This window comes from Rhipicephalus microplus, unplaced genomic scaffold (assembly GCF_043290135.1).
Source record: "Rhipicephalus microplus isolate Deutch F79 unplaced genomic scaffold, USDA_Rmic scaffold_13, whole genome shotgun sequence".
NCBI lineage: Eukaryota > Metazoa > Arthropoda > Arachnida > Ixodida > Ixodidae > Rhipicephalus > Rhipicephalus microplus.
In genome coordinates, this window is record NW_027464586.1 from 33,488,814 (window position 1) to 33,514,981 (window position 26,168).

At 46.3% G+C, this 26,168-nt stretch overlaps 1 protein-coding gene across 7 annotated transcripts in view; it reads left to right on the top strand.

The window, feature by feature from the left end:
* LOC119163012 (uncharacterized) overlaps positions 1-26,168 on the top strand; it is a 434,320-nt gene that overhangs the window by 85,014 nt on the left and 323,138 nt on the right. For all 7 annotated transcript variants that reach the window (XM_075882725.1, XM_075882727.1, XM_037414895.2 and 4 more), the window contains exons 4-5: positions 407-854; positions 19,660-19,814. In XM_075882725.1, the coding sequence (XP_075738840.1) occupies positions 407-854; positions 19,660-19,814 (603 nt within the window). The remainder of the gene's footprint in view (positions 1-406; positions 855-19,659; positions 19,815-26,168) is intronic.

Here is a 26,168-nt window from a genome sequence, read left to right on the forward strand (position 1 = left end):
GCACTCGCACGGTCTTCTAGAAAACCAGCAATTTATTGAGCTGCAGGAGCGAACACTTTGCCGCGCTTACAGATTACTGTGCAAATTACAGATTACTGTGTACTGTGCATTTTAAAAAGTGCACCACTTGCTCCTGTATATGTTACTTGTTGAATTAAAAGCTATTTTTGCTACTTCTGATTTTTCCAACATTTTCACTTGGAACCGTAGTGCCCTCGGGCGCTGCAGTGGAACAGTTGCATAAGCCTCTTTTTTTGGCCGAAACCCATGTTTCACGAGCTTTGCAGCTCAAGTAACTTCATTTGCAATCTATGAAGTGCACGGGAGAGGAAACTCTGCATGTATACATGGTTTATTGCATTTTGGTCACAGGCGTCCCATAAAGGATCTGCCTTACACTCTGCAGGATCATAACTATGGTGCTCCACCGCCAGCGACACCCCCTCAAAGCCCACCCCCTCCACCGCTACCACCACCACCACCACAACCTTTGCCACCGTCGCCGCCAGTGCCACCGTCGTCCACTCAGACACGGTTCAACGGCACATCGCCGGGCCTTCTGGTCGAGGTTGGCAGTCCTCCTCCTCTTGTCAACGGAGTGGTGGCCTGCGACCGGAAAGAAGAGTGCAGTGCCCCCAGTGAAGAGAGTGTGACGCGCTGCATCTGCGGCTTCAATCAGGATGATGAGTACATGATCTGCTGTGACCAGTGCCTGGTGTGGCAGCATGTGGACTGCATGGGCCTGGACCGCAGTCACATTCCCGAGACGTACCTGTGCGAGCGCTGCTGCCCGCGTCGAGTGGACAAGCAGCGGGCCCGCTCTCTCCAAACGCGCAAGAAGCACCAAATGGCCCGTGAGTAGAAAGTGCTTCTTTGGGAAAGGCTGCCTCTATATGTATTAAGACAACTGGTGGCATGCAGCTGCCACAGCCAATGGGGCTGCGGCAGCTGGGTTGTCGTGGGGCTCTTGGCTGCTAACAGTACCTTTTGGGGGATCATCTACTTCCAAATGTGAATGGTTTAGCGAAAAAGATCGCTAAACAGGCCAATGTAAAGGTGGTCTTCTCCACCCTGTGATTGTCAATGTCGGGATTCTCTATGTATTTCTGGCTTTTGTGCCTGCTCTGTTGTTGCCAGAAGCCACAAGAAATGTGTAAACCTATTTGTTGGGACCAAGGAAAGCATTGAAGCAGGCGATAAGTGTGCTAGCGGTGCTTCAGTGTCACTGTCACCTAAGGAGTTGCTATAGTGCATAAAGAGTATTACTTGAATGCAACTGCACATTAATACTTTGTGATGGTGTGTGTTGTATACAAACACTCATATACTGTGTTCATCTCGTAATAAACGCAATGAAGGCAAAGGTCAGTGGTTCTCCGAACACCTATCCTGAGGCGTTCTCCTTACTGATTTAAAAAACGTGAGAGTTTCTTGTTATGTCACTAATCTAACAAATAGTGCCGCTGCATTTCTCTTTGGCCGTTGGGATTTACTGTTTGACATGCCATCTTATATTTCAGTGAGGAAGTCGTAAGTAGTACACATATAAAGGCAAGCAACTTATTTCCGCGTCTTGCTGCTGCGCGCCATATGGCGGCCGTTTGGTACACTGTAGGACATGCAAAGCAAGTGTTGGACAAATGGGGGAAGCTTTTGCAGTGTAGAATGCGCTGTTCAACAGTGTCTGAATCAACTTTGCCACAATACAGTAGCATCAAGTGGCGAAGCGTGCTCGAGCACATCCCGCTAAGCGCCTCTGAACATGTGGGTCCTCTGCTGTGGAAAATGTTCCTCAAGGCAGGTGCTGTGAATCATGTTCTAGAACCAAGATAGCATCAATTGTCGGCAAGATGGCTCACCGCGCATGATGAGTGCTCAGAAAACATGTGTGTTTGTGGTTGCCATACATGGCAGTAACTGTAGCTAAGCATAGGTGCACCTAGGGTTACCAACTGGCCATGATATTGCAGGACTGTCCTGATTTTTCATGCATCGTCCCAAGTCCCACAGTGTGTTTGTTGGGATAACCACACATCCAGAATTCGTTCGGTGCTGTCCAGTTATAAATATTGATACACAACAGTTGGCACAGCCTGGCTGCAAGAAAGAGAAAGACGACGTTGGTGGCTGGTTCTTTATGAACTGTCGCCATCTTGTTCGCCGAGCACGGTGCATCGTATTTAATTTATTAAATAAGTTACCCGTAACATTATTGGTGGAGGTGGATGACTCCCGTACTTCGATGGAGACGCGCAGCGGTCGCAACACCGGGGACTCTTTGGCTACTTCAACTGCCAGTGCCTCATGCCCACCGGTCTCTCGATCCAAGTCGACAACCTACGTCACCCTGCCACCCCTGCGGGATCCTGGAACTTTCTCCGCTGACCGTACCAGCAACGTTGACTCCTGGCTGCACCGGTACGAGCGAGTCAGTGCTACCCACCGCTGGGATCCCACGCTCATGCTCGCCAATGTTGTGTTCTACCTCAACGGCACACCACGGACATGGTTCGAAACCAACGAAGCCGAAATCACAAGCTGGCATCTTTTCAAATAGAAGATCCGTAATCTTTTTCGGCGATTCATCTGGTCGTCAGCTCACTGCCAAGAAGACTCTCGCCACTCGGGCCCAGACGTCTACTGAATCTTACGTCTCATACATTCTTGACGTCTTGGCGCTTTGTAGCAAGGTCGACCAGCGCATGTCAGAAGAAGAAAAAGTTAATCATGTCCTCAAAGGGATTGCTGACGATGCCTTCAACCTGCTGGTTTTTAATAATGTCACGAGCACCGACACAATCCTCACAGAATGCCGCCGTCTAGAACAGGCTAAAGCCCGCCACGTCACCCACGGCATCACGTGCCTGCCGAACACAGCTGCTACTTCCTCTTGTGATGACGCCGTTTGCCCAGTTCCCCGATGTGACAACCTCACCCGCATCATTCGTCGCGAGGTCGAGGCAGCCCAACCAGTAGCTACTCCATTTCCAACGCCTGATCCTTCGCCGACCACTATCTCACTGATACAAGCCGTCGTTCGTCAAGAATTATCGAACGTCGGCCTACACCCCATTCAACCATTCTACTCTGCCGAGCCTTTTTATCGTCGTCACTCCGCTTCTCGATTTGGTTCTAACTACTCTCAACAGCACAATTTGTCCGAATGGCGTACACTGGATGACAAGCCCATATGCTTCAACTGCCGACATGTCGGTCATATTGCTCGCCACTGCCGCAATTACTGGGCTCCGCCGGCACACTATGGGCCTCCTACCCAGGCCACTTCTGTCCACCAGTCGTCATCGACATTTGATTTTGATTCCCCTATGCGGACCACATCCTCTGATTCTGCCGCACCTCTGACGAGACCTCGCTACGCCCGCTCACCATCCCCTGCTCACCGTCAATCTCGTTCGCCCCCACAACGCCGTCCTGCCTCTCCGACCTATTCGCAGCGTCCCCGACCGGAAAACTAGGCAGTGCAGCTTCTGGAGGTGAAGCTGCGTTGACGATGACCTCTGCAAGAAATCCTCGTGTAACATTACCGACCACCCGGAATCTGTTGAACGTTAACTTTAGACAATGTACCTGTGCGCGCGTTGATCGATATCGGCGCGCATGTGTCAATAATGAGTGCTGCTCTTCGTCGCCGCCTAAAGAAAGTTATCACACCTGCCTTGAACTGAGTCGTTCGAGTCGCCGACGGGGGAATTGCCGTGATTATTGGCATGTGCTCTGCCTGTGTGACTATCGCCGATAGAAGCACTGCTGTTCTTTTCACCGTTATAGAAAATTGCCCTCATGAAGTAATTCTAGGCATGGATTTTATAACCGCTCACTCGGCCCTTATAGATTGTTCAGCCGGCTGTCTTGACCTTGAAATGCCTCTACTTTCAGATCTGACCAACCCACCCCTAAGTCGCCTTTGCTGCATTGATTACGCACGCCTTCCGCCTAACTGTGTCACACATATCGACCTCTTCTCTACACCACCTGTACCTGACGGTGATTTCATGGTGGCCCCAATTCATGCCGTGATGCTTACGCATGGCGTCGCTGTTCCGCACACCATTTTGAGAATCGTTGAAAACCACACATGCCTTCCTATTGTCAATTTTGCCCTCACTGCCCAAATTCTTTCACAAGGTATCTCCCTGGCCGAAATTACTGCTCTACAAGACCATACGGTTGTACCCTTCAGAGTGGATGATTGCTGCACCTCAGACCATGAACCAACTCTATCATGTTCATCGGGCGTCGACGTTGACCACATGGTATCATCAGACCTCGCTCCTGATCAAGCGGAAGCCCTTCGTCACGTCCTGGACTCCTATAGTGACATTTTCGACTTCGCCAGCACGGCTTTAAGCCGAACGAGTGTTGTTACTCATCGCATCAATACTGGTGACGCAAGTCCCATTCACCGACGTGCATACTGTGTTTCCGCGTCCGAGCGCACAGTCATACAACAGGAAGTCGAAAAGATGCTTGCAAAAGACATAATCGAGCCCTCTTGTAGCCCCTGGGCTTCTCCTGTCGTCCTGATCAGAAATAAGGATGGAACATGGTGCTTTTGTGTAGATTATAGGCATCTCAACAAAATTACGAAGAAAGATGTTTACCCGTTGCCTAGATTCGACGATGCCTTAGACTGCCTTTACGGTGCTACGTATTTTTCCACTATCAACCTTCGATCTGGCTATTGGCAGATTGCTGTAGACGAGATGGACCGTGAGAAGACCGCATTCGTCACTCCTGACAAGCTTTATCACTTCAAAGTTATGCCCTTTGGTCTCTGTAATGCGCCGGCCACATTCGAAAGAGTGATGAACTCATTGCTCCAAGGGTTTAAATGGTCAACCTGCTTATGTTATTTAGACGACGTTATCGTTTTCTCGCCCACATTCGACTCCCATCTCAAGCGTTTGTCGGCGATTCTTGAAGTTTTTCGTTGAGCCGGACTTCAACTGAACTCGTTGAAATGCCACTTTGCTCGACGTCAAATAACCGTACTTGGCCACATCGTCGATGCCGCAGGAGTCTGCCCGGATCCCGAGAAAATTAGCGCCGCCACGGCCTTTCCTGTTCCGAAGTCAACAAAGGATGTGCGCAGTTTTGTGGGCTTGTGCTCCTACTTTCGACGGTTTGTTAAGGACTTCGCCATCATTGTGCGCCCACTCACAAACTTCCTGAAGAAGGACACCCCGTTTTTCTGGGGCGCTGATCAAGCCTCATCTTTTTCCCAGCTCACAATGCTCCTTACAACACCGCCGATTTTAGCCCATTTCAATCCATCAGCTACAACCAAGGTTCGCACTGACGCTAGTGAGCATGGCATCGGGGCAATGCTATTGCAACACCAACGTGGACATGACCGTGTTATAGCATATGCAAGCCGACTGCTATCTACAGCCGAGCGCAACTATTCAATCACGGAGCACGAGTGTCTCTCGCTCTTGTGCGGGCAGTCGCCAAGTTTCGTCCATACTTACACGGGCGTCCATTCCGAGTAGTCACCGACCACCACGCGCTCTGCTGGCTGGCCTCACTCAAGGATCCTCGCTTGTTGGTCCCTACGATTACAAGAATACACGTTCACCGTATCGTACAAAACAGGGCGGTCACATCAACATGCGGATTGTTTATCATGCTACCCTGTGAAAGAGGCTGTCCATACTGACACCTTTCAAGACCTTCTGTCTGTGACGCAGCTACTCAACCTTGGCCACGAACAACGCCGGGATGCTTCCCTGCAAACCATCATTGACAAGCTTGAGTCAATGCCTCGCGACGCATCTCTACAAATGTTCCTGGTAAAAGACGGCATCCTGTATCGCCGTAACCTCAATCTATATGGCCATGACTTGCTCCCCATAATACCAGCAGATCTTCATGCGACTGTCCTCAACCAACTTCATGACGCTCCTTTGGCGGGCCACTTGGGCGTCACTCGCACATACGCCCATGTACGTCGTCGTTTCTTTCGGCCTGGTCTTGCTCACTTTGTTCGACGCTACGTCGCCGCTTGTGAGCCCTGCCAGCGCCTCAAAAAGCCATCTTCCCTACCAGATGGATTCCTTCAGCCTATCGACATTCCCATTGAACCTTTTTTTTTTTTAGTTGGCCTCGACCTGCTTGGCCCATTCCCGATCTCCAGTTCAGGCAACAAATGGATCGTTGTTGCCACTGACTATGCGACACGGTACGCTATCACACGAGCACTTTCGACGAGTTGCGCAACCGATGTGGCGGACTTTCTGGTATATGATATTATTTTAGTACATGGAGCTCCACGCCAACTTCTCACTGACTGGGGCCGGACCTTCCTATCAACTGTCGTTGATGAAATCCTGAGCTCTTGCTCTGCCAAGCTCAAGTTTGCCACTTCGTACCATCCGCAAACGAACGGTCTTACGGAGCGCCTCAACCGCACCATAACCGACATGCTTTCTAAATACGTAGCGGCTGACCACCAGGACTGGGACGTTCATTTGCCATTTGTGACGTCACGTCACGTCACGACACTGCCGGCTATTCACCATTCTATCTTCTATACGGCCGAGAACCCGCCCTACCATTTGACACCTTGTTGCCCTCGGTCACTGAGTATGCCGGCGAAGCCATCGCGCGAGCCGACCACGCACGCCAACTCGCCCGCAGCCGCCTGCAGGCCTCACAGGAGCACCAAAGACAGCTGTACGACTCCCATCATCGAAACATGCACTTTTCACCGGGTCCCCTTGTCCTCTTCTGGTCCCCCACTCGGCGTGTAGGGCTTTCTGAAAAACTGCTGTCACGCTACACTGGACCATACCGCGTTGTTCGCCAGGTGACTGATGTTACATACGAGATCGTCCCAGCTGATTCAACGTCATCATCGTCAACTTCGAGTGACATCATGCACATAGCTCGACTCAAGCCTTATCACCCTCCTTCTACCGCATCCAAGTTGCTCAAGCATCGAGACGGTGCTTCTACCGCCGCGGGGTCATGATACACAACAGCCAGCACAGCTTGGCTGCAAGAAAGAGAACGACGACGTTGGTGGCTGGTTGTTTGTGAACTGTCGCCATCTTGTTAGCCGAGCACGGTGCATCGTATTTAATTTATTAAATAAGTTACCCATAACAATATCTATGTGATCCAACGCATGCCCAACAATGCTCCTCATTCTAAGTTGCATGAAGTTTGCACAAATCGCACGCCCGAAACGATGTTGTGGCGGATAGCGGTGGCTACGAGAGGCTTTAGCCACTTCAGCTGAACTTTTGCATGGACATTTACTAATGCATTATTCATCAAGAGAAAGTACTGGGTTACAGCACATAGCCAGCTAAACTGCTTCATGAGGGCATAACTATAAATAAACAATTGATTTGTCTGGAAGATACCGAAATAGTAAGATGTGATTTTTTTCGGCTTGCTAGGTTAGTGTGCCCATGCAGACTTCCATCATTGAAGAACACTAGCTTTCGTAAAAGCATCTCCATCATGGCTGCAATGCAAATCTGGCAGGTATGCATAGTCTGCTGGAGTAAGCTACATGCTTAATTTGCCATTCGGGAAGAAAAATATTGATAGATCACTGGCACACGACATGGAGACATGCACAGTGTTGTTGCAAGTATGATGGCAGCTATTGGTTCTCTGAGGAACCTGGACAGCATATATCTCAAATACATGACACCAGATCTCGGTGGAATCTGTCAGCTGATGTGCAGCTTTATCAACACAGTGAAGAAGGCACTGAATGTCAGAAGTAACTGAAAGCTTGTGTGTTGTTTATTAGGCTTCCACAAATAGTACATATTACTTTCAAAACTACTTCAAAGTGAATAGTGATTTGGTTCAAATAATTTTGAATCAAATTCAAACAGTATGTAGCGCATATAGGCAAAATAATGAGTATAAATAATGAGGATACTGATCATAACCCAACTAACTTATTCAATTTTTTAAAAATTTTAATTGAAACCAAGTGGCATTGAGACATTACGTCTTTTTCGTTCAAAGGGTGTAGAAGTAGCAGGTTTTGACTTCTGGTAATTACACGTCATAATCTGTAAAATAGGTTGCATTTTAAAATATACTATGCTTACAGCATAATAAGCCAGCATATTAAGCTTTTAAGCTTAAAAAAAGGAAGAGTCGATGTGAGGGTGAAATGTTATTTAAAGGGCCCCTTAACCACCCAGAGGTCAAAAGTCAGTTGTCGTGTAGAAATTATGCACAAGTGTACAACGAACACGGAGTCGTGAGCATTTTTTGAAAGGGTGCAGTAATAGCCGAGTTACACGCGTTTTATTATCGAAACCGTGACAACTACACCTTTCGCTCTCTCTTGCGCTTCCCACTGCTGGCATCCTCTCCAACGCCGCTTTGGCTTCTCGCCGAGCGCCCATCTCATACCCCTCCCAATCTCGCGTGGCATACGTCATCGCTGACGTACTGCTTGAAACACAGTCTGTCGCGACTCCGGCCGTCGACTCTGTCAGTTGAGTGCTTGTTGACGAACCGTGGCTGCAGTAATCGTGTCGGTATGGAACCTGCATTACGTGCACGCCTTCAAAGTATTGCCAATGCGATGGACCCATACGGGGACACACCGTGCCCTGCACTTGTTACACGCACGTGGCCAACATGATGAACAACAAGCAGTGCGGACAGCTGCTTGCAGACTGACCGGAAGTCGTAGGCTCTTGCTCAACCAGTCACAGCATATTTGGCTCGGCGCGTCAGAGATGTGGCACGGCGCGTTCGCAGAGGTCCGAAAGGCCCAGAAAAAAGGAGGGATTGTTTCTTGGGATTTGTGGCGCACTGGCGGCTCATAGTGCTGCCACGTGCAGAATCATCGATCGCGACGGCATTCTGCACACGATGCACCCGTTTGCTTGAAATGCTTAAAAAAAATATCGGAGGTGGCTTACGAGCCCTTTAAAGATCGGAATGGGTCTTTGCAGTAGTGCGGGTTTTTTCTAGAAGTTTGAAGTTTATTTTTTGAAGTTTATTTTATTTCTGATACAGAAAGAGGAGTAAGAGCTAAAGGCCGTATTTATTGCCTGACAGAGGCTCCTACTCCCAAGCGCATTCGGCATGCGTGTACATGTTTGCATGCGATGCGAGTATACAAACAATAGAGCAACCAGAAAAATCAAAAACGTGCATGTACATAATTGTCACTGCAAATAAAGCATTACAGGTAGACATCATACATGAAAACTCTTCATGAAAACAAACATATCATACAGACACTCCAAGAACCTATACGTATTAAATTGTGAACTTTCAAATTATAGCACAAACTGTATATGCGGTACACGTAGAAAACTAGACAGATATATTTTATTGATAAGTTATCGTGGAATGTAACAAAAAATTCTTTATAAATTTTTTTAAAGCGGGGTGTATGAAAATCTATATGATGTTCAACAATGTTCAATAGCCGGGGTACTTGATACTCAAGGTCCTGACGCCCGTAGTTAGTTCGCATAAGTGGTGGCATTCTCGTTTGGTGGCGTAATTGATATCGAGGGGGAGAAACGGGCAGGCTACTAACATGCAGCCTGCGCTTTTTTCAAAAGTAATTTATAATAGTAGATTTGATTTACTCTGATTAACAAGTGTTTCTCAAAAAGATTGTGTGTGGGTAAATCTCGCGGTCTACTGTGATAGTTTTCGAAAATTCGCATTGCCCTTTTTTGCAGTTTTATTAATTTATTGTAATTTTTTGCAGTTGTTGTTCCCCATATTAATGCACAATAGCTAAGTTTTGACTGAAAGAGGGCGTAGTACATTGCCTTCTTTAGTGTTAGTGGTATAAGACTACTAATTTTATACATGGAGCCTACTACTTTACTGAGGTCACTGCTGAGTTTATTGATATGATTGTCCCAAGAGAGGTTTTCTTGAAAATATACCCCCAAAAACTTTTGCGTTGTTACCTGTTCTATCTGCTCTCCTTTAAATAAAACAGTAATCTTGACAGGCATTGGTTTAATTATCGGTTAAAATATTATATGCTTAGTTTTGCTGACATTTAATTGAAATTTGTTTAACTTCAGCCAGTCAGATAATAAATCTGAATAATCATTAATTTCTTTTTCAATCTGTTGTAGGGATGAATTTGAAAAGAAAAGATTAGTGTCATCCGCATACATGACTATGTTCGGTGTAGGTGAAATGCTTCGGAGGTTATTGATGTTTATGTTAAATAATACCGGGCCAAGTATGGAACCCTGCGGTACGCCAGTCTGTACTCTAAGATATGGAGAGGTCACCTGATTAGGTGAAACATACTGAATACGATCTGTTAAGTAGGTTCGCATGAGATCTAACATTGTACCGCATATCCCATAGCTATGAAGTTTAGATAACAGTATTTCGTGATTCACACTGTCGAATGCTTTACAGAGGTTAAGGAATAAACCGACCGTGTATAAACGATTTTTAATGTTTTGTAGTATTTGATGTTTTATTTTAAGGAGTGCATCCTCACATGATTTATTTTTCCGAAATCCATACTGAGATGTGCTAACTATAGCATACTTATTTAAAAAACCTTCCAGTGGTGAATTAATAACAGCCTCAAAAAGTTTTGAGAAGAGTAGTAGTATTAAAATAGGTCGGAAATTGTTTACAGAATTTTCTGCACCCCCTTTGTGAATTGGAGAGACACGGGCTATTTTAAGTTTGCCTGGAAAAATTCCGCATTCGAACATTCTATTGATAATATGGGCTAGGACTGTAGATATGATATCCGATACATATTTTATGGAAGATGCCAGTATACCGTCAAATCTTGCAGCTGCATTGCATTTAAAACTACTGGTTACCTTTTCAACTTCACCTGCAGTCGTAGGAAATAATACAAAACAATTTGGCACAGATTGTTTCGTTACAGCGAGTCTTACATACTCGGGATTTTCAAAGGAATTGCTGTTACAGCATTCAACAAAGTGAGTATTTAGGGCACTGGCAGCTTCACCGTCTGTAAGAGCACCATTTACCGAAGAGACTCATGCGTTTTCACAAGTAGCATTCGCTCCAGACAACTTCTTAATTTCTTGCCAAATTTTTCTTGGATTCGTATATATATGCGAGAAAACCCTTTCGTAATATTTTTCCTTCGCTTTTCTTAGCTCTGAATTTACTTGGTTACGATAAGTCTTAAATTTGGCTAATTGATTAATGTTCCGTGTTTTAATGAATGTGTAGTACATTAGATTTTTTCTTTTAATTTTTATGAGAAGCGCAGCATTAACCCATAGTTTCTTAATTTTTTTAGGTCGTTTTGTAACACCTTGTTGTAAAAAGGCTTTATCGTAATCAGCAATCATTTTATCGAAAAATGGAATGTATGCCTTATTTGGGTCACTTTCAAGCAGTTCAGATTCCCAGCTTATTTCGCTAATAAGTGAGCGAAATAGGGCTATCGTCGTTTCATCAATGAGATGATAGGAAAAGGTGCTACGCTTGAATTTCTTGGAGCAAGGCAGAAAACAGAAAATTGGAAGATGATCACTTATGTTGACGGATATGACACCAGCAGTCACAATAGGAGCATGTACATTGGTGATACAAACATCCAACAGGGTGGCACTAGAAGCGGTCACTCGTGTTGGCAGGGTTATCATTTTCGAGCATGCGTAAGAGTACATCAACTGCTTATATTCTCTAGTTGTTGCATTTTCGGCCATCGTATCTATGTTCGTATCACCTAGTGCGGCAAACATTTTGCCTGTTTCGCTGAGGTAAGATAGAAGTTTATCCATATAGGAAAACAAATACTTTTTGTTTTCGCAAGGTGGCTTCTAGAGTACTGAAAGTGTTACTGTTTCAAGACCAATAGTGAGGCATTTAATGTTTTGATCATTCAGCGAGAAATCCAAAATTACTTCCGAATTCAGATCATTTCGTACATAGACAGCCAAGCTGCCACCCCGAGCGTAGGTGCGGTTTAGTCCGTGATATCTGTAGTTATCGAGCCGGAAGGCATAATCCTTATTAGAAAGCCACGTTTCAGTAAAAAGAAGCACATCGAGATTGGTTTCGGTCTGTTGAAGCAACTCTTCAACGTTATCTTGCTCATTTTTTAAACTTTGGGCGTTTAAATGAAGGACTGAAAGATGTTTTTCAAGCGCGGCAGATATATTTCTAAAGGAAATGTAATCATGATAAAGGCATTTATCAATTGAAGCCATGACTATACTGAAAAAGTAAAAACATGCTTTGAGGGAATAAGATTAGGCAACCATCTTGCTGATGTCATCAATGCTAAAAATATGCAGAACAGGGGATGTTTCATTACGTCTGGCCATTACTTTCCCTCCAGTGGTCCACACGTATTTCCAACCAACCTCATTTCTCTTTTTTTTTTCGCAGCACTCAGTAACTGTTTGCCTTGCCTTGTCACGTGCTCATTGATGAACACTGGACGATTTTTATCAAAACCAAGCATTCTGGTATCAATTTTTTTCTTTCGTGCTTTAGCAAGGAAACCCTTCCTCTTGATGCGGCGCACAAATCGAACAATTATGTTATGTTCATTACACTTAGCTGTTGGCACTTTGTGGCACATATCAATGTCAGACTCTTGTACTTCTTCTGTAACTAGTTTGTCAATCTTTTTAATGATAGCTATCGGCTCTTCATCAACAGGAACACCTTTGATTTCTAAATTATTGGAGCGTTGGTACGTTTCTAGCTCCTCAAGTTTTCGTGCCAACTTAGCATTTTGCACTTTAAGTTCCTTGTTTTCTGTTAAAACGGTGTGGATCACTTCTCTTAAGGCTCCAAGGTCTTTAATTTCCTGTTTGAGCTCTTTCAATTCTACTAGACTCTCTTTTATCTCCTTCAATTTATCAATTATCTCAGCACGCAGTTCGTCCACAGCCTTTTTTGACATAGCGATATTCCATTAGCGTAAAAAACAGAGAAGGTACAAATGCAGTTTGATGCAGTACGGTAGCAGTGTATAGAGTGTAGGAAATCGAACGTGTAGTTCTTACCTGCAAAAGCAGATAGCGTTAGTTGTGTGCTTAAGATGCACTGCTGCCGAACTGCCAGAAAGGTGTATTCATCGTATATCACTTTTCACTGCAGTGAAACCATCTTCTTTACTAGAAGGGCTACATGCAGTCTAATGTGCTCTGAAATATGCAATAATTGAAAATTCGAGTTTATGACGTTCTGTTATGTTCGAAGTGCTTGCACAAATCTGGTTTTGTTCCTCTTAATATACTGCTGTCTGGCATTGATGTACGACTTGGAGCATTGCAAGAAACGTTCTCAGGTTCTGAAATTGGGCAGCCATAATGAGTGCAGCAGCTGTGGTTCAAGAAGAGAAGAAAAACAAGAAAGGTTCATGGGCCTGATAAACTGTGACAATTCAGTGTGGAATGAGAGTTGCTTCATATCCACTCCCACAAGGTGGTTGCATACATGTTGTGTCACTTCCTGATGTATTGTATGTGCACGTACATCACTACTTAATATCTTAGCAATAGCCTTCAGCCTATTCAAGTAATTTAGTATCCAAGGCTTCGTGCCCATGGGCAAGATCTCCTTAACGGGGGACATGGTGTGTGGAGGTACTTTCTGTATTTGTGGACCAAACATGATGAAAATATACATGCTTATGTAGTTTCTCCTTCTGATTTAAAGTATGTAAAAATTTTCATTGTAGGTCAATTAATTTAGAAGATACACAATGCTGCCACTCTATTGTTTTCGGAGACAATAGAAAATAAACTGCTTGTCAAAAAGTAAATATTATTGCATAGCTAGACGGTGCAATTAGCATTAAGTGCAATGCTGCAAGCAGATTTCAAATAAAAGAAAAACTAGTGATTCTACAGATGATGAAAGTTGAGGAGTCATGTCATGGCTATCACATACAAAGAAAATAAATACCATCTAAATTTATATGGGCAGCAAATTGAAATTCAGCTCTCAGCACTTTGTAATGCACAGATTGGGCTTTACATTAATGAAAAACTATTGCTCTAGCTGTTCTAGATTGTAAGATATCAACCCGACAAACTAGTCAAATCACCAAAAAGCATGTTTTCAGAAAACTGAGAAAAAGAAATAGAACTCATTCATTTACTTGACTGCACTTGAAGATGCTCAGTATGCACCAGGCATGTAGTCCTTTTGACTATGAGTCCCTCTGTAACGCTTTTTCAGGGACTGGTGCATGTTCTTCGTTGCTTGTCGGTTCTTGACTGATGCTGCCGTGCGCTGTCGATCTTTTTCAGCCATGCGGCTGCAGCTTTGCCAACTGGGGTTTGGGCTCAGCTCTTTCATAATGTCCTCTGATGCCTTTTTATTGCCTGCATTAAACTTGAGCACTGCTTCTGCCACAGCTGCCTCCACCGTGAATAGCGAAGCATGTCACTCTTTTGGTGCCAGCGCCCAGATCGTTGAATGAAGGCATTCGTTATTTTGGGTTTTCCCTCGCTGGCATCGTTGCAACAGCTTTCTGTCTGACAAGCGCTCATAAATGGGAAGTAAGGCTTGGCAGACATGTAGAGGCAGCTTTCGACGATGTTTGGGAATGGGCTCCCCCTCGGCCTTTGCCACATTTTGTTTGCACCAGGAATTTGGACCAGGTGGGCACAGAGTGTGGTTTGCCACATCATCATTGGACGTGATGTGATGATAAGTGGCCATCACTGCTGTGTGCCTATCATCAACATTACCACTGTGTGTCTTCAGAGCCCACCCATAATAATTGGTGAGCTTGGAGATCAGGTCTCCTGTCAAGCGGCCCTTTCTTCCAAGACTCTCAAGGCCAGGGCCTTTGTATTTTTCAATCAAGTTGCGCAAAGCAGTGCTCATACGCTTTTAGACATGATTAATGCAGTTCTCTTTTTTCACAGGGATATACCCATAAACCTTATCTTCTTGTAGCGCAAGGTAACTGTGGCTGTCCCTGCCTCAAAGCACCGTTGTGTAGCGCAGGTTGTGCCGCTCAAGTGACCTCCTGAAGAGGATGAAGGCAGCCTCAACCTTCATTTCCCCAGCCTTCTTGTCACAGTTTTTCTGACACTGGTGATGCTCCTTCCACGCTGCATAAAAAGGGTCACCTTCCTTTGGGCCAGACTCGCATCCAGCACAAAAGTTGCTCAAAACAACAAAGTCGAGCACCAGCCCGCTGAACAATTCTATGACGGTGCCGAGACCGATATGCGACAAATGACCGCGAGTCATCCATGACCCATCAAACGACACCGCGATGTTTCCCACGTGGCCTATATTAAGTTCGGCGTAAAGTTCGCGAACCGGTTGCGCGTACTCGCTCGTCAAATTGCATGCAGCACGATCGGCCGCGGGTGCCAACTTCATCTTCACGTAGTGTTGCCACGTTTTTGTGTAAAGACCCCGACGGCTGATGCCCATCAACGAGAACACATCATTCAGTGTGGTCTGTCTGTTCCCCGTTGACTGCATGGCATGCGCGGCCAAAACGTTCACAGCAAAAGGTTTCATATGTTCATCTCTACATACGCGCGGCGAGTTCCACAACGACGCAGTCTCCCTACAGGTCGAACACACAAAACGCAACTTCACGGCAAGTCCGAATTTCCCGTCGTCGCGGAAAATCTGCAGTTCTCCGTTGCATGCCTTATACTTTGCAAATGCCAACAAAGCGCTGTTCACTGTGTCCAAATCTATAATTGTGAACGTGGTTCCATCAGGCGGCCGAGCTGCTTCGTCGGCACCGTCAATCACGAATGCGCGTTTCCTCTCCGTTGCTGCATGGACAGAAGGGTTGGCAAATATCTGACAAAGCTGCTGCTTAAAGGTAGGCCAGTCTGGGAAATCTAGCTGATGGTTGAAAAACCAAGTCTTAGTGACCCCCGTCAGATAGAACGGTACACGGGACAGTTTCACAGAATCATGCCAGTTGTTAAGCGCGCTCACGCGGTCGTACTCATCCAACCAGTCTTCAACGTCTTCACCGCGAAGGTCGACGAACATCGGGGGTTCTTTTTGAGGGGTGGTGACAGTCCAAGAAGGCATGCTCAGAGGTGCAGGCAGGGTGGATGAAGCCATGTTTTCATGCTTGTCTTGCGACATGACCATGGGCTGACTGCACAGACGGTGACATGACCGGAGCTCCACGGATGGTTTGTAGTCGCAGATAACAGAAAAACGCTGCAGGGAGAAGACCAGGGGACTGGAAAGCACTCTCCACCACTTGTGAGGCAGCGTTCTGGCTGCAAGACACTTCTTTTACTTGCCGAGCCTCTGCCCCACAAGACAGGTCAGACTGTGATGAGTATGTACATATGATAAGATGACGCATATGAATAATGCTCACAATATAAATCAGTTCATGAAGTACTAACAGGTGATGGCATACGTGTGATGGCTGGCAGCGTTGGGTCCGCGAAGATCGGATGCGAGAAGTTCCGAAGATTTTGGTGGGACTGCGATGCCGGCTTCATTGTAATACTGATGTTCTGGGAGCTGGCGCTTGACGGTGAACCCTGGCATGTTGAGTTAACCTGAGTTGAAGTTTCAAGCATTGTTCATAAAATTTGCATTACATTGTTCATAAAATTTCAGCTATCTGTATGTTTCTTGCGGTCACTGTAGTTATAATGAATAGAAGCTAACTGAACTAATTAAGAGAGTTGAGCTACTTGGTGCTGTTGTTTTACAGTGACATAATCTGTGTTTGAAAGAATATTTTAATTTGTGAAGTGTAGGAACAGAATGGCACTAAATATGGCGATATTTGACGAACAAGCAGTGTTACGACCGTTGTCATTATTAAGGTTTTTCGGCCTTTGTGAAAGGGGCGAAAATATTTCGACTCATTCCAAGCAAGGGTGTGCCGTCAAGACGGGTTGATGTCCTCTCGGCAAAACCTGAACGATCGGTTCGGGACTGGTTCGCGCAAAGAAAACGCACGAGCCAAGAGAGGCCATTGTGAGCTCGACTCAAGAAAGGCCATTGTGTTTGCTGCGAGCAAGGCTTTCGAGGCAGACAAGGAGGCAGCTGGGCCATTTTCCAGGTCACCGAGGATCTGGAAATCTCGGAACCAGCATGGTATTTGCAGTTCAGGCTGCAAGCTAAAGCCAAATTGGTTGTGGCTGCGTCTTGCGAGGACAAGCGGAGCCCCGGGATATGTGCGGCTAAGCCACAGCTTCTAGCAAACAACCAGGAATGGAATGTGGGGGTGAAGAAAAGGATAATGCACTATCTGCTGCAGCCCTTGCCGGAGCCCGCCTCGGCGACGAGGGATTAGTTGACTACTCCTCCTCCCCCCCCCCTCCCTTTCTCCATAAGATGGGCTGAATGGGGTGGCATATTTTGACGAAATGCTGGCCCACCACTACATTGTCCTGCCCAAACAGTCAGGCAAGTTTGACACGTGTACTGGCAGCCGGTTTTTCGAACCTCACCCAGCTGCCAGAAGAATCTTGGAAACCAAAATCATGGGACGTGCGTGAAACTTGGTGACGTGTGCGAAAACGTCGGTGCAGTGCTTTGATGACCATAATTGGGGATCAAGTGAACTGTGTCCTCTCCGCATGCATTGTTTGACGTCTTTCCTCTCCTTCGTGGGTGGAGCACCTAGACCATGGAGTGCCCTATTGGCGGAAGCCGCGGACAATGTGCCCAGGGTTGGCAACGAGGCGCTATATAAGCCGAAGACTTTCGTGTATTTGAAGTTCCACAGTTCTACAGCTCAACAGTCTCCCTGTACAGTTCTGATCACTTGATAACCTCTTTTCGAATTCTCAGTTACCAACCATGTAAATAAGTTGTCGTTTTTACGAGCGCCTCATCTGACTTGTTCGATCATGGGTCCTAGGACGGGGGCCCGCTACCAAACTGAGACCCGCGGGACCCGGAGTCGCAACAGCAGGAAATATTGATAAGACAATGAAGGTGCTTGTCAGCAAGGATGAATTGCATGTGTAAATAAGCTGCAATCAAGCTGTTTTAGCAGTGGCTTGGTGTTGGTGAACTGTCATAATGCTGGGACTGTTGGACTATTGATGATTCCATTTGATTGTAGATATCGCTCCAACAAGATGCTTTGGCCTGGTAGTTTCAAACACATTTTAATGTGACTTTACTTCTTTGTTGCAGATGACTTAGTGATAATGCAAAGGGAGAAAAAAATGGTGGCAGAGCTTCATTTGTTCGGTTAATCCTTTCGTGACCGAAAGAAAAAAAAAAATTCTTGCCAAAACGACTGAAAAAAATTTTTGCTCACATTGTAGTTTTTTTTTTTTTTCCTGGGTTATATTATTTCATTTTTTTTAATTGGAAAGGAGAGATGGCATGCACGGTGTCAAAAGATGCAGTGTAATGAAATGCGAGACACAGGAGGAGGAATAAAGCGCGAAACTAACATTGCAATTTTCTGTGTGATGCGGCATGCGGCGCAACGATGTGGCAGCCAGAGTGGTAACGTTTGTGACGTATCATCGCATTGCGCCGCCGCGTCGCATGTCTGGCGTGCATCGAACCAGCCAGATATTTTGGCCGCCACATCCGACAGCTGCATGGCCACAGCAAATCGCAGCGTGAGCAGATCACTGGCGTTATGCCAGTGGTGTTGCCGTCTCCCTATTGCCGCACCCATCACCAGTGGTCCAGGCCAGTTCAGGGGAGTCAATTTAGTGGAGTGAGCCTGGATTTGCTGACATTGCCCCTTGTGGTGGCGTGACAAACATTGAGTACATTTTGCGACTTAAAATTATTCCGGATTGAATAAAGTGATGTTTAAAGTGCCATTTCTGCAAGACGATGCCCGTTTTCAAACCATTAGCGAGATAGGAGATTGTGAGCGGCGATGCTAGGTAGGTCATTTCGCAGGTAAGCACAGGGACACCGGTGTCTCTGTGAGCAGGCTCCCTTCACCTCCACCTTTGCTCTTCACATTGATGACATCGAGAAAGTAATAGCATATGCTATCGCATTATATACGAGAGCAAAGCTCAATAGTGTTGTCAAAAACAAGCGCTCGATGGTGATAACCGACGCCCGCCATGCTAGGCCTACCAGTCGAAGTCTATGAATCATCAGCTTTTGCCGCTGTTGCGATTGCTTGTCTATGAAGGCGTTTTATTCATTATTTTTTATAGAATGAAGTGTGGCGGTGCAATGTTGTTTGTTTTGAGTTGGAACTTAAAACAAACAACATTGCACCGCCAGGATATAAAAATACGAAGTCGTCCAACCGTGCATGCCGAAGAGCCGCAGGAGCTATCAGCCTGTTGCTGATAGCTCCTTTGCCCCCGTGTGTCCCGACACGCGCATGCCAGTGCCAACACATCAACGTGCTGCACGCCGCATCGCACGTAAAATTGCACATCTGTCTCGCGCTTAAACCCTATTGGAGCAACATGGACAACGGGGGCATCTGACAACTACAGTGGATACAAGTAGTGGTTTCACATGGGACCAGTTTTCTTCATGACAAGTATAGTTGTCATCGGCACTGCTGTTGAAAACTCTTATAACATCTTAAATCTTCAATGGTCTCGAAAGGGTTAATATTACTTACAATCGGGAATCATGTGCAACTATTTATATGAATTTAATTTTGATCACTGATTGCCAGGTGTTGAATGATGCAAAGCCTGAGCACAGACTCGAGTTGATGACTGGCTTAACTTGGCTGCGATGCAGGTTTGCTGAGCCGGCTTGAGTCTGCTCCCGAGGACATGGATGCAACCAAGAATGTTGAGTCCAGCACTACTGTTAAAAGAGGCTCACGAGTGGTGCGACGCAAGCGACAGCGCTCGGAGTCCTCACCTGAAGCTCTTCCCCCTGCAGTGTACAAGGTGTGTGGATTCCAGGGTGTCCCACTAGCATGATTGGCATTGCAAATTCTGTGTGTGACTTCACTTCTCCAGATGAAGTCTCAGTTCTTAATAACGCAGCCGAGCTTTTATCATTTTTTGTCCAATTGTGAGTGGTGCTCTGGAATAGCATTTTGTTTACAAGGAGCTTGATAAGTGCTCATTTCTGCATCATTTTTAAACATAAACAGGGCGAAAAAGAAAGAAAACAAAAGACGAAAAAGGAAGAACTGCACAGGACAAAAGCTGACTGCCAACTGTAGCATTCATTGTGCTTTATTATGCATCCATAATGTTGTGTATTGATGCTAGCTGCTGAAGTCAGTATATTGTGTAGCCTGATCAAGCAACCATTAGATGTACATATGTACATAATAGCAATGTTACACCAGTTATGCACAGTCTTGTGTTTGGTTCCGTTATAGCAATAAAGATGCATTGCCAATACGGCCCGGTGCCTATGCTGCCACCTCATCTGACCCACGCTATTTAATACTGGCGACGAGGATGGGATGCGATGGAAAGTCATTGGTCAACGGCGCAAAAGAAAGCAAGCCTGGTGCCTACTCGTTAGGATGATGGCCAGCACTGCAGATGGGATCGAGGTCTTCGACATCACCCACTAAGAAAAATGGGAAGCTTCGCACAACGCTTCGAATTCTTTTTGGAGGCACAGAGCATTACTGACGCTGGCAAGAAGAGAGCGACATTTCTCAACCATAGCAGTCCTACCACCTTTCAGTTGGCCAAGGCACTAGGGGCGCCGGCCACCTAACGGATACGTCACTAGAAATGATTCTCGCCGTGCTACATGACCACTTTGTGCCAAAACCACCAGAGCTGGCCCGGTGTTACGAATTCTGCCGCCGCGACCAGGCACCAGTGAGTCTGCCACCGCCTACATTGCTGGCCTTTGAACCACGTTACACCGCTGCTGTTACAATGACCTTGACACCGCACTATGGGACCATTGTGCAGGGTTGCGCTACGGTCCTGCAGTGCGATTCACGTTCAGGCTACAGAATGATGTGAAGCCGCAACTACTGGCAAAAAAAGAGGTGTCTCATACAAGTGCTGATCAGGAAGCAGTCGCTGCTGAGACCATTACCTGGGAAGAATGCTTTACCTTGCCCCCAAGGTACAATAGCGCTAGTGCACCACGGTACGGCCAGTGATGACTGTGAGCAAGGCACCACTCAAGACGTTCTCTGCCTTCGGGCTGGCCCCGGATCAGCAACAGGAAGTCGAGAGATTGTCACAAGGCTCCTGCGTCTGCTGAGGAGAAGCTCTCTGTCTTCCAGCAGACCCCGATCAGCAACGAGGCGTCGAGAGATTGTCACGTGGCTCCTGCGTGAGCTGCAGAGGCCCGCACAAACACCGCCTGCATTGATTCCATGTTGTCCAGTGTAGAGAACGCAGAAAAATTGGGCACATTGCTAAGGTCTGTTGGTCCCGGTGGCAGTCTGGTTTACAATTTCTGAAGCCAACGGCTGGATTCGGTGTTCCAAGAACGCCTCTCGCACAAACATCGTTACTGCGATGACTTGACAATGATTGCTGTCAATGCAGTGTCTCGGCTAATCGAAGGCGGCCAATCGAAGGACGTCACAATCGAAGGCGTACAGTTCCAGATGAAGGTGGACTGAGGATCAACCTATTCAATCCGTTAATCCCATCTCCGACGCCACAGCCAAATGTATTTTTTTGCAATGGGGTGTGTACTGCATCTACAGCCACTTGACATCGACATGAGAGACTTTTAAGCCAACTGCATTGCTGTACAAGGAATTGGTACAGTGTGAGTGCAGTTCAAAGATCTTGATGGCCAGCTGCGCCTTGTCATTGTCAAGGAGAGGTGCCCAAGTCTTCTTGAACTCTATTGGTTTCTCGCACTCAGAACGAATATTACGGGACTTGGAGCAGAGGTGCTCTCACCTCTGCTCAGAGTGCCTGCTCGTCCCTGCTTCCACAGTTTTCATATTCCGTGCCGGCGGGACAAGTGTACGGCTACCGGTCCTTACGAAATATTACGTCATACATAGACAGTGCACTCGGTTGGGTTTTGGTTTCGGTACAGCACCTTTTTGCTTAATAAATATTATTTTAGAATTTGCCGAGCATACAGCTATCGGGTTCGTAAAAAAAGTGCCTCAGGAACATGGAAGCACCATTACTGTGACATGGTTGAAAAATTGTCGGAGTTGGCTTTTAAAGCCAGCTGATCAGCTGGTGACTTGTGTGCAACTGGTGACTTTTGTGGTTCCATCGAGGTAGCGTGCCGTGATTAAGCCACGTGGGATGAATACAGGGCGGGAAGCTTCGTAACTAGGTACAAGCCAAAGCAGCGGCAGACACAAGACAGTGAGCCGAGGCATCGAACGCCAGTGATCCAGGGTCCGGCAAGGGAACGCTGCCGTCCAACTACCAGCTGGGGATGCCTTGCTGGCATCAGTACTGCATCTCGCCGGCGCGGTCTGGCTAGCTGTTTTGTTTTTTGCTGGCAGCATCATAGATCTCGGTGAGGCATTTCCGCGGTCATCTGTTCAGCACAGCAACGGGCTTAGTTTGGCTAGTGGTGATAGTTGCACCGCGCATCGTGTCTCGATGCAAGCTGTTCGCTCGACAAGCTGACCATTACCTGCATGGCGCATCGCTGTCTCAGATGCAGGTCGACTGCTTGTCAAACCCACGCCATCGAGCTGCAGCGTCGCGAATTGCGATGTACCACATTGCCCGTCACCGCCTCCGGCCCTGCACCTTAGCATCTGTTGTACCCTCCATAGCACAGTGAGGTTTTCGGAGATTTTTTACTGAGCTCACGTTATCATATTTACTCGAAACTAGGTCGGGCATGAATATAGGTCAACTCCTACTTGTAGTACTCTACAAGAAAATAAAAAACAATATAGGCTGGGAGTGTTGAAGATTGGGCGAGTTGGTTCGTCGTACTTGAACTGGTATAGCGCATTACGGGGAAGAAGAAACGGCCGAGCAGACCGACACAAGAGGACAGAGCGCTAACTTCCAACTGAGCTTTATTGTCAAATTGCATCAAATAAGTAGACCGGCGCAAGCATACAAAACCACCCTAATGCAACGACAAGATAACACACAACATCACACCGTCACATATCACACATTCATAGGCGGTTACTCTGATTAAGGAAGGCCATTTCATGTTCAGATAAACCCAAAGAAGGGGCGCTAATACACGTGCTGCCAGCTCTTGCTATATACGTGCTGCCAGCTCTTGTATAGCAAGAGCTGGCAGCACGTGTATTAGCGCCCCTTCTTTGGGTTTATCTGAACATGAAATGGCCTTCCTTAATCAGAGTAACCGCCTATGAATGTGTGATATGTGACGGTGTGATGTTGTGTGTTATCTTGTCGTTGCATTAGGGTGGTTTTGTATGCTTGCGCCGGTCTACTTATTTGATGCAATTTGACAATAAAGCTCAGTTGGAAGTTAGCGCTCTGTCCTCTTGTGTCGGTCTGCTCAGCCGTTTCTTCTTCCCCGTAATGCGCTATACCAGTTCAAATATAGGCTGGCCCATGTTTTTCTTTTTTATTTAGAAACATAAAAATTGAAACATAGCAACCCTTTTTTACATAACATAGCGCCCTAATCGTTGCCGAGGCTGTCATCTTGTCAGATGTGCACAATGTTGTTGTAATTGGATTCTTCACTAGCATCCGCGGCTTCCCTCATGACGTCGTCCTCGCTGCCGATTGCTGGGCCGCGAAAAGCACGACGCCGTCCGTTGCACGCAAACAGATGGTCCTGATGCTTTCGCCAACCCCTAATCAACTTCTCATTTACTCAGAACTCTCGCTGCGCGACACATTGCTCGAGTCCTCGGCAAAAAGTATCACTTGGCACTTGAAGTCGCCTGTGTAGCTTTGCCGACGTGATATCGTTGCAACTGTGCACAAGCAAACGGTGGTGGTGGTGAGAAGAAGGCACCAAATTTTTACAGCCCGGTAGGGAGCACGGCACTGCGCCTAAAGCAAATGCAAACAGTCACCCACTCACGCTGAACTTACAATGAACAAAGCGTGAGGCTTCAAGTTTGTGGCAGTGTGGTTGCGTGCAGAAAGGGAGTACTGGAAACACGGCTAGTGGACTAGAGACTTCACGACCTATACCTAGGGAAATTGTGGGTTTCATTGCAAGCATGGCGGAGCGGCTGCATTTTGCGGGGGCTTTGAAAAGGCGGTAAGTGGCTATTGCATCAATAATTTCTTTCTTAATTACTTTGGTAGCCTGAAAAAAGGAGGGGTCTCTGTTCCAGATTTAATGGTATATAACGTGCCTACGCAGCAAGAACTGCTTGAAGAATAGGGGGCACGGCAGTTCAACACCATAAGCTCGGCGCTTCTGGTTATTTCGATCGTGAATGTAGGTCGAGAGTCTTTGGTCATGAATATAGGAGGATAATTGGTTATGAAGAGCATTTTCTGAAAAAAAAAAAAAAAAGTCTACTTATATATGAGTAAGTACTGCAGCTATTTCCTTATTGTTGCTTTTTTATGTGCTATTGTGCTTGTGTTTATGTACCTTTTTAGCTATTCTTCTTTTTGTGTTTAAGCGTCGTGTTTTGTTACCACGTCCCTGTGTCTATTTCCTCTTCTCACGGCATGTACAACAAGCGTTACAATCATCTGACATCCACGATGGGACTCAAACCTGCAATCTTCTGATCGCTCAGCTACCTTCAAGAGGCCCTCGAGTGGTTTCAAGATGCAGGGCTTAAGGTCAAAAAAAAAAAAAGCCATCTAGAAGGGACTAAAAAGGAATTTTAGGATTTCTGAGTATTCAGCATCCATCCAATAAAGGTCAAGACCAAAACCATCCTTAATGCACCCCCTGTTTCGAACAAAGCCTAGCTGCACGCCTTCCTGGGTCTTCTTAGTTTTTATCATGCGTTCTTGCCACAGAAGGCCACCATCGCAGAACCCCTGCATCGTAAGGAGGTGCCCTGAGTGTGCGAAACTCCAGAACAGATAGCATTTGGCCATGTGAAGAAACTGCTGGCATCAAACCGGGTGCTAACAAATTCCAACGAGAACGAGCCCATCATCCTTGCCTGTGATGCCTCTCTATATGGAATAGGAGCGTCGTCGAGCCACAAAATGCATGATAAGAGAAGCACCCATCCCTTTTTATTTAAGAACTTTACGTTCTGTCGAGCAGGATTATGCCCAGATTGATAAGGAGACATGTGCAGTGGTTGCAGGCGTAGAGAAGATCTACGACTATGTATTTAGCTGCCCATTCTAGATCTACACAGATCATAAGCTGTTCCTTACACTGTTTACGTTAGACCGGCAAACTACACAGATGTTTGCACGAATGCTGGGATGGTTAATGCAATGCCTCCTAGAAAAACTATGCCTGGAACGTGAGCCGCGAACGTGCTGCCCCACCCTCAACTCCAGGTGTAGGCAAGCGCCTCTGGTGGCCGCTTGCTGTGAACACGGCAATGCTGTCACAGTTGCCTCTGAGCAGCTGTGATATCACGGGACAGAGCGGTACGGTAATGTCACGTGGCTGAATAGTACGGAGGCGAGCGGCTTAATGCGGCGGCCGATCGCAACACGCGGCAGGAGGCATGGTGTCCGAGATTGCGTGCTGGCAGGAAGCTCCCAATTGAAAAGAGAGCGACGTTCTAGGCATAGCTTTCTAGGAGCCATTGGTCCATCTTTCTGAATGGATACCAGCATACTCTCTTCCACCGACCAGGGATACAAATGAGCCACGCAGATGGTCTCGGCAGACTTCCCCTAAAACTCCAGTGTGAGGACGACCCTTCTCCAACAGAGGTATTCATGCTTATAATAATAATAATAATAATAATAATAATAATAATAATAATAATAATAATAATAACTTTATTCTGGCATGTGTACACAACAGTTACATGCCACCGAGATAAGGCAAACGGAAACAGACGAAACTATTTCCTGACTAGGGCTACATCCCGGCTCGTGAACTAAAAAACACAAACAAAACAAAAACAAGGAGTGAAACATATACTCGTGTAAACATTTTCGTGATCAAAAACAAACAAACAAAAAACAAAAACAAGGACAGCGGTGAGGAAAGCGAAAAACATCCAGTACAGCACAATTTATCAGCATCACTGTAGAGAAGTCATGAAATTTAAGGCAATTTCGCTATAGAAGTACGAAACCTATAAAAACCATTTCATGTTGATATGTCCATCAGAGTAAAGTTGTGAACAGATTTAACGAATGAAGAGGTGCAATAGTATCCATCATAATTCAGCATTCAAGTGGAGCTAACAGTGTGCGTAGCTTAACAATTGAAATGCA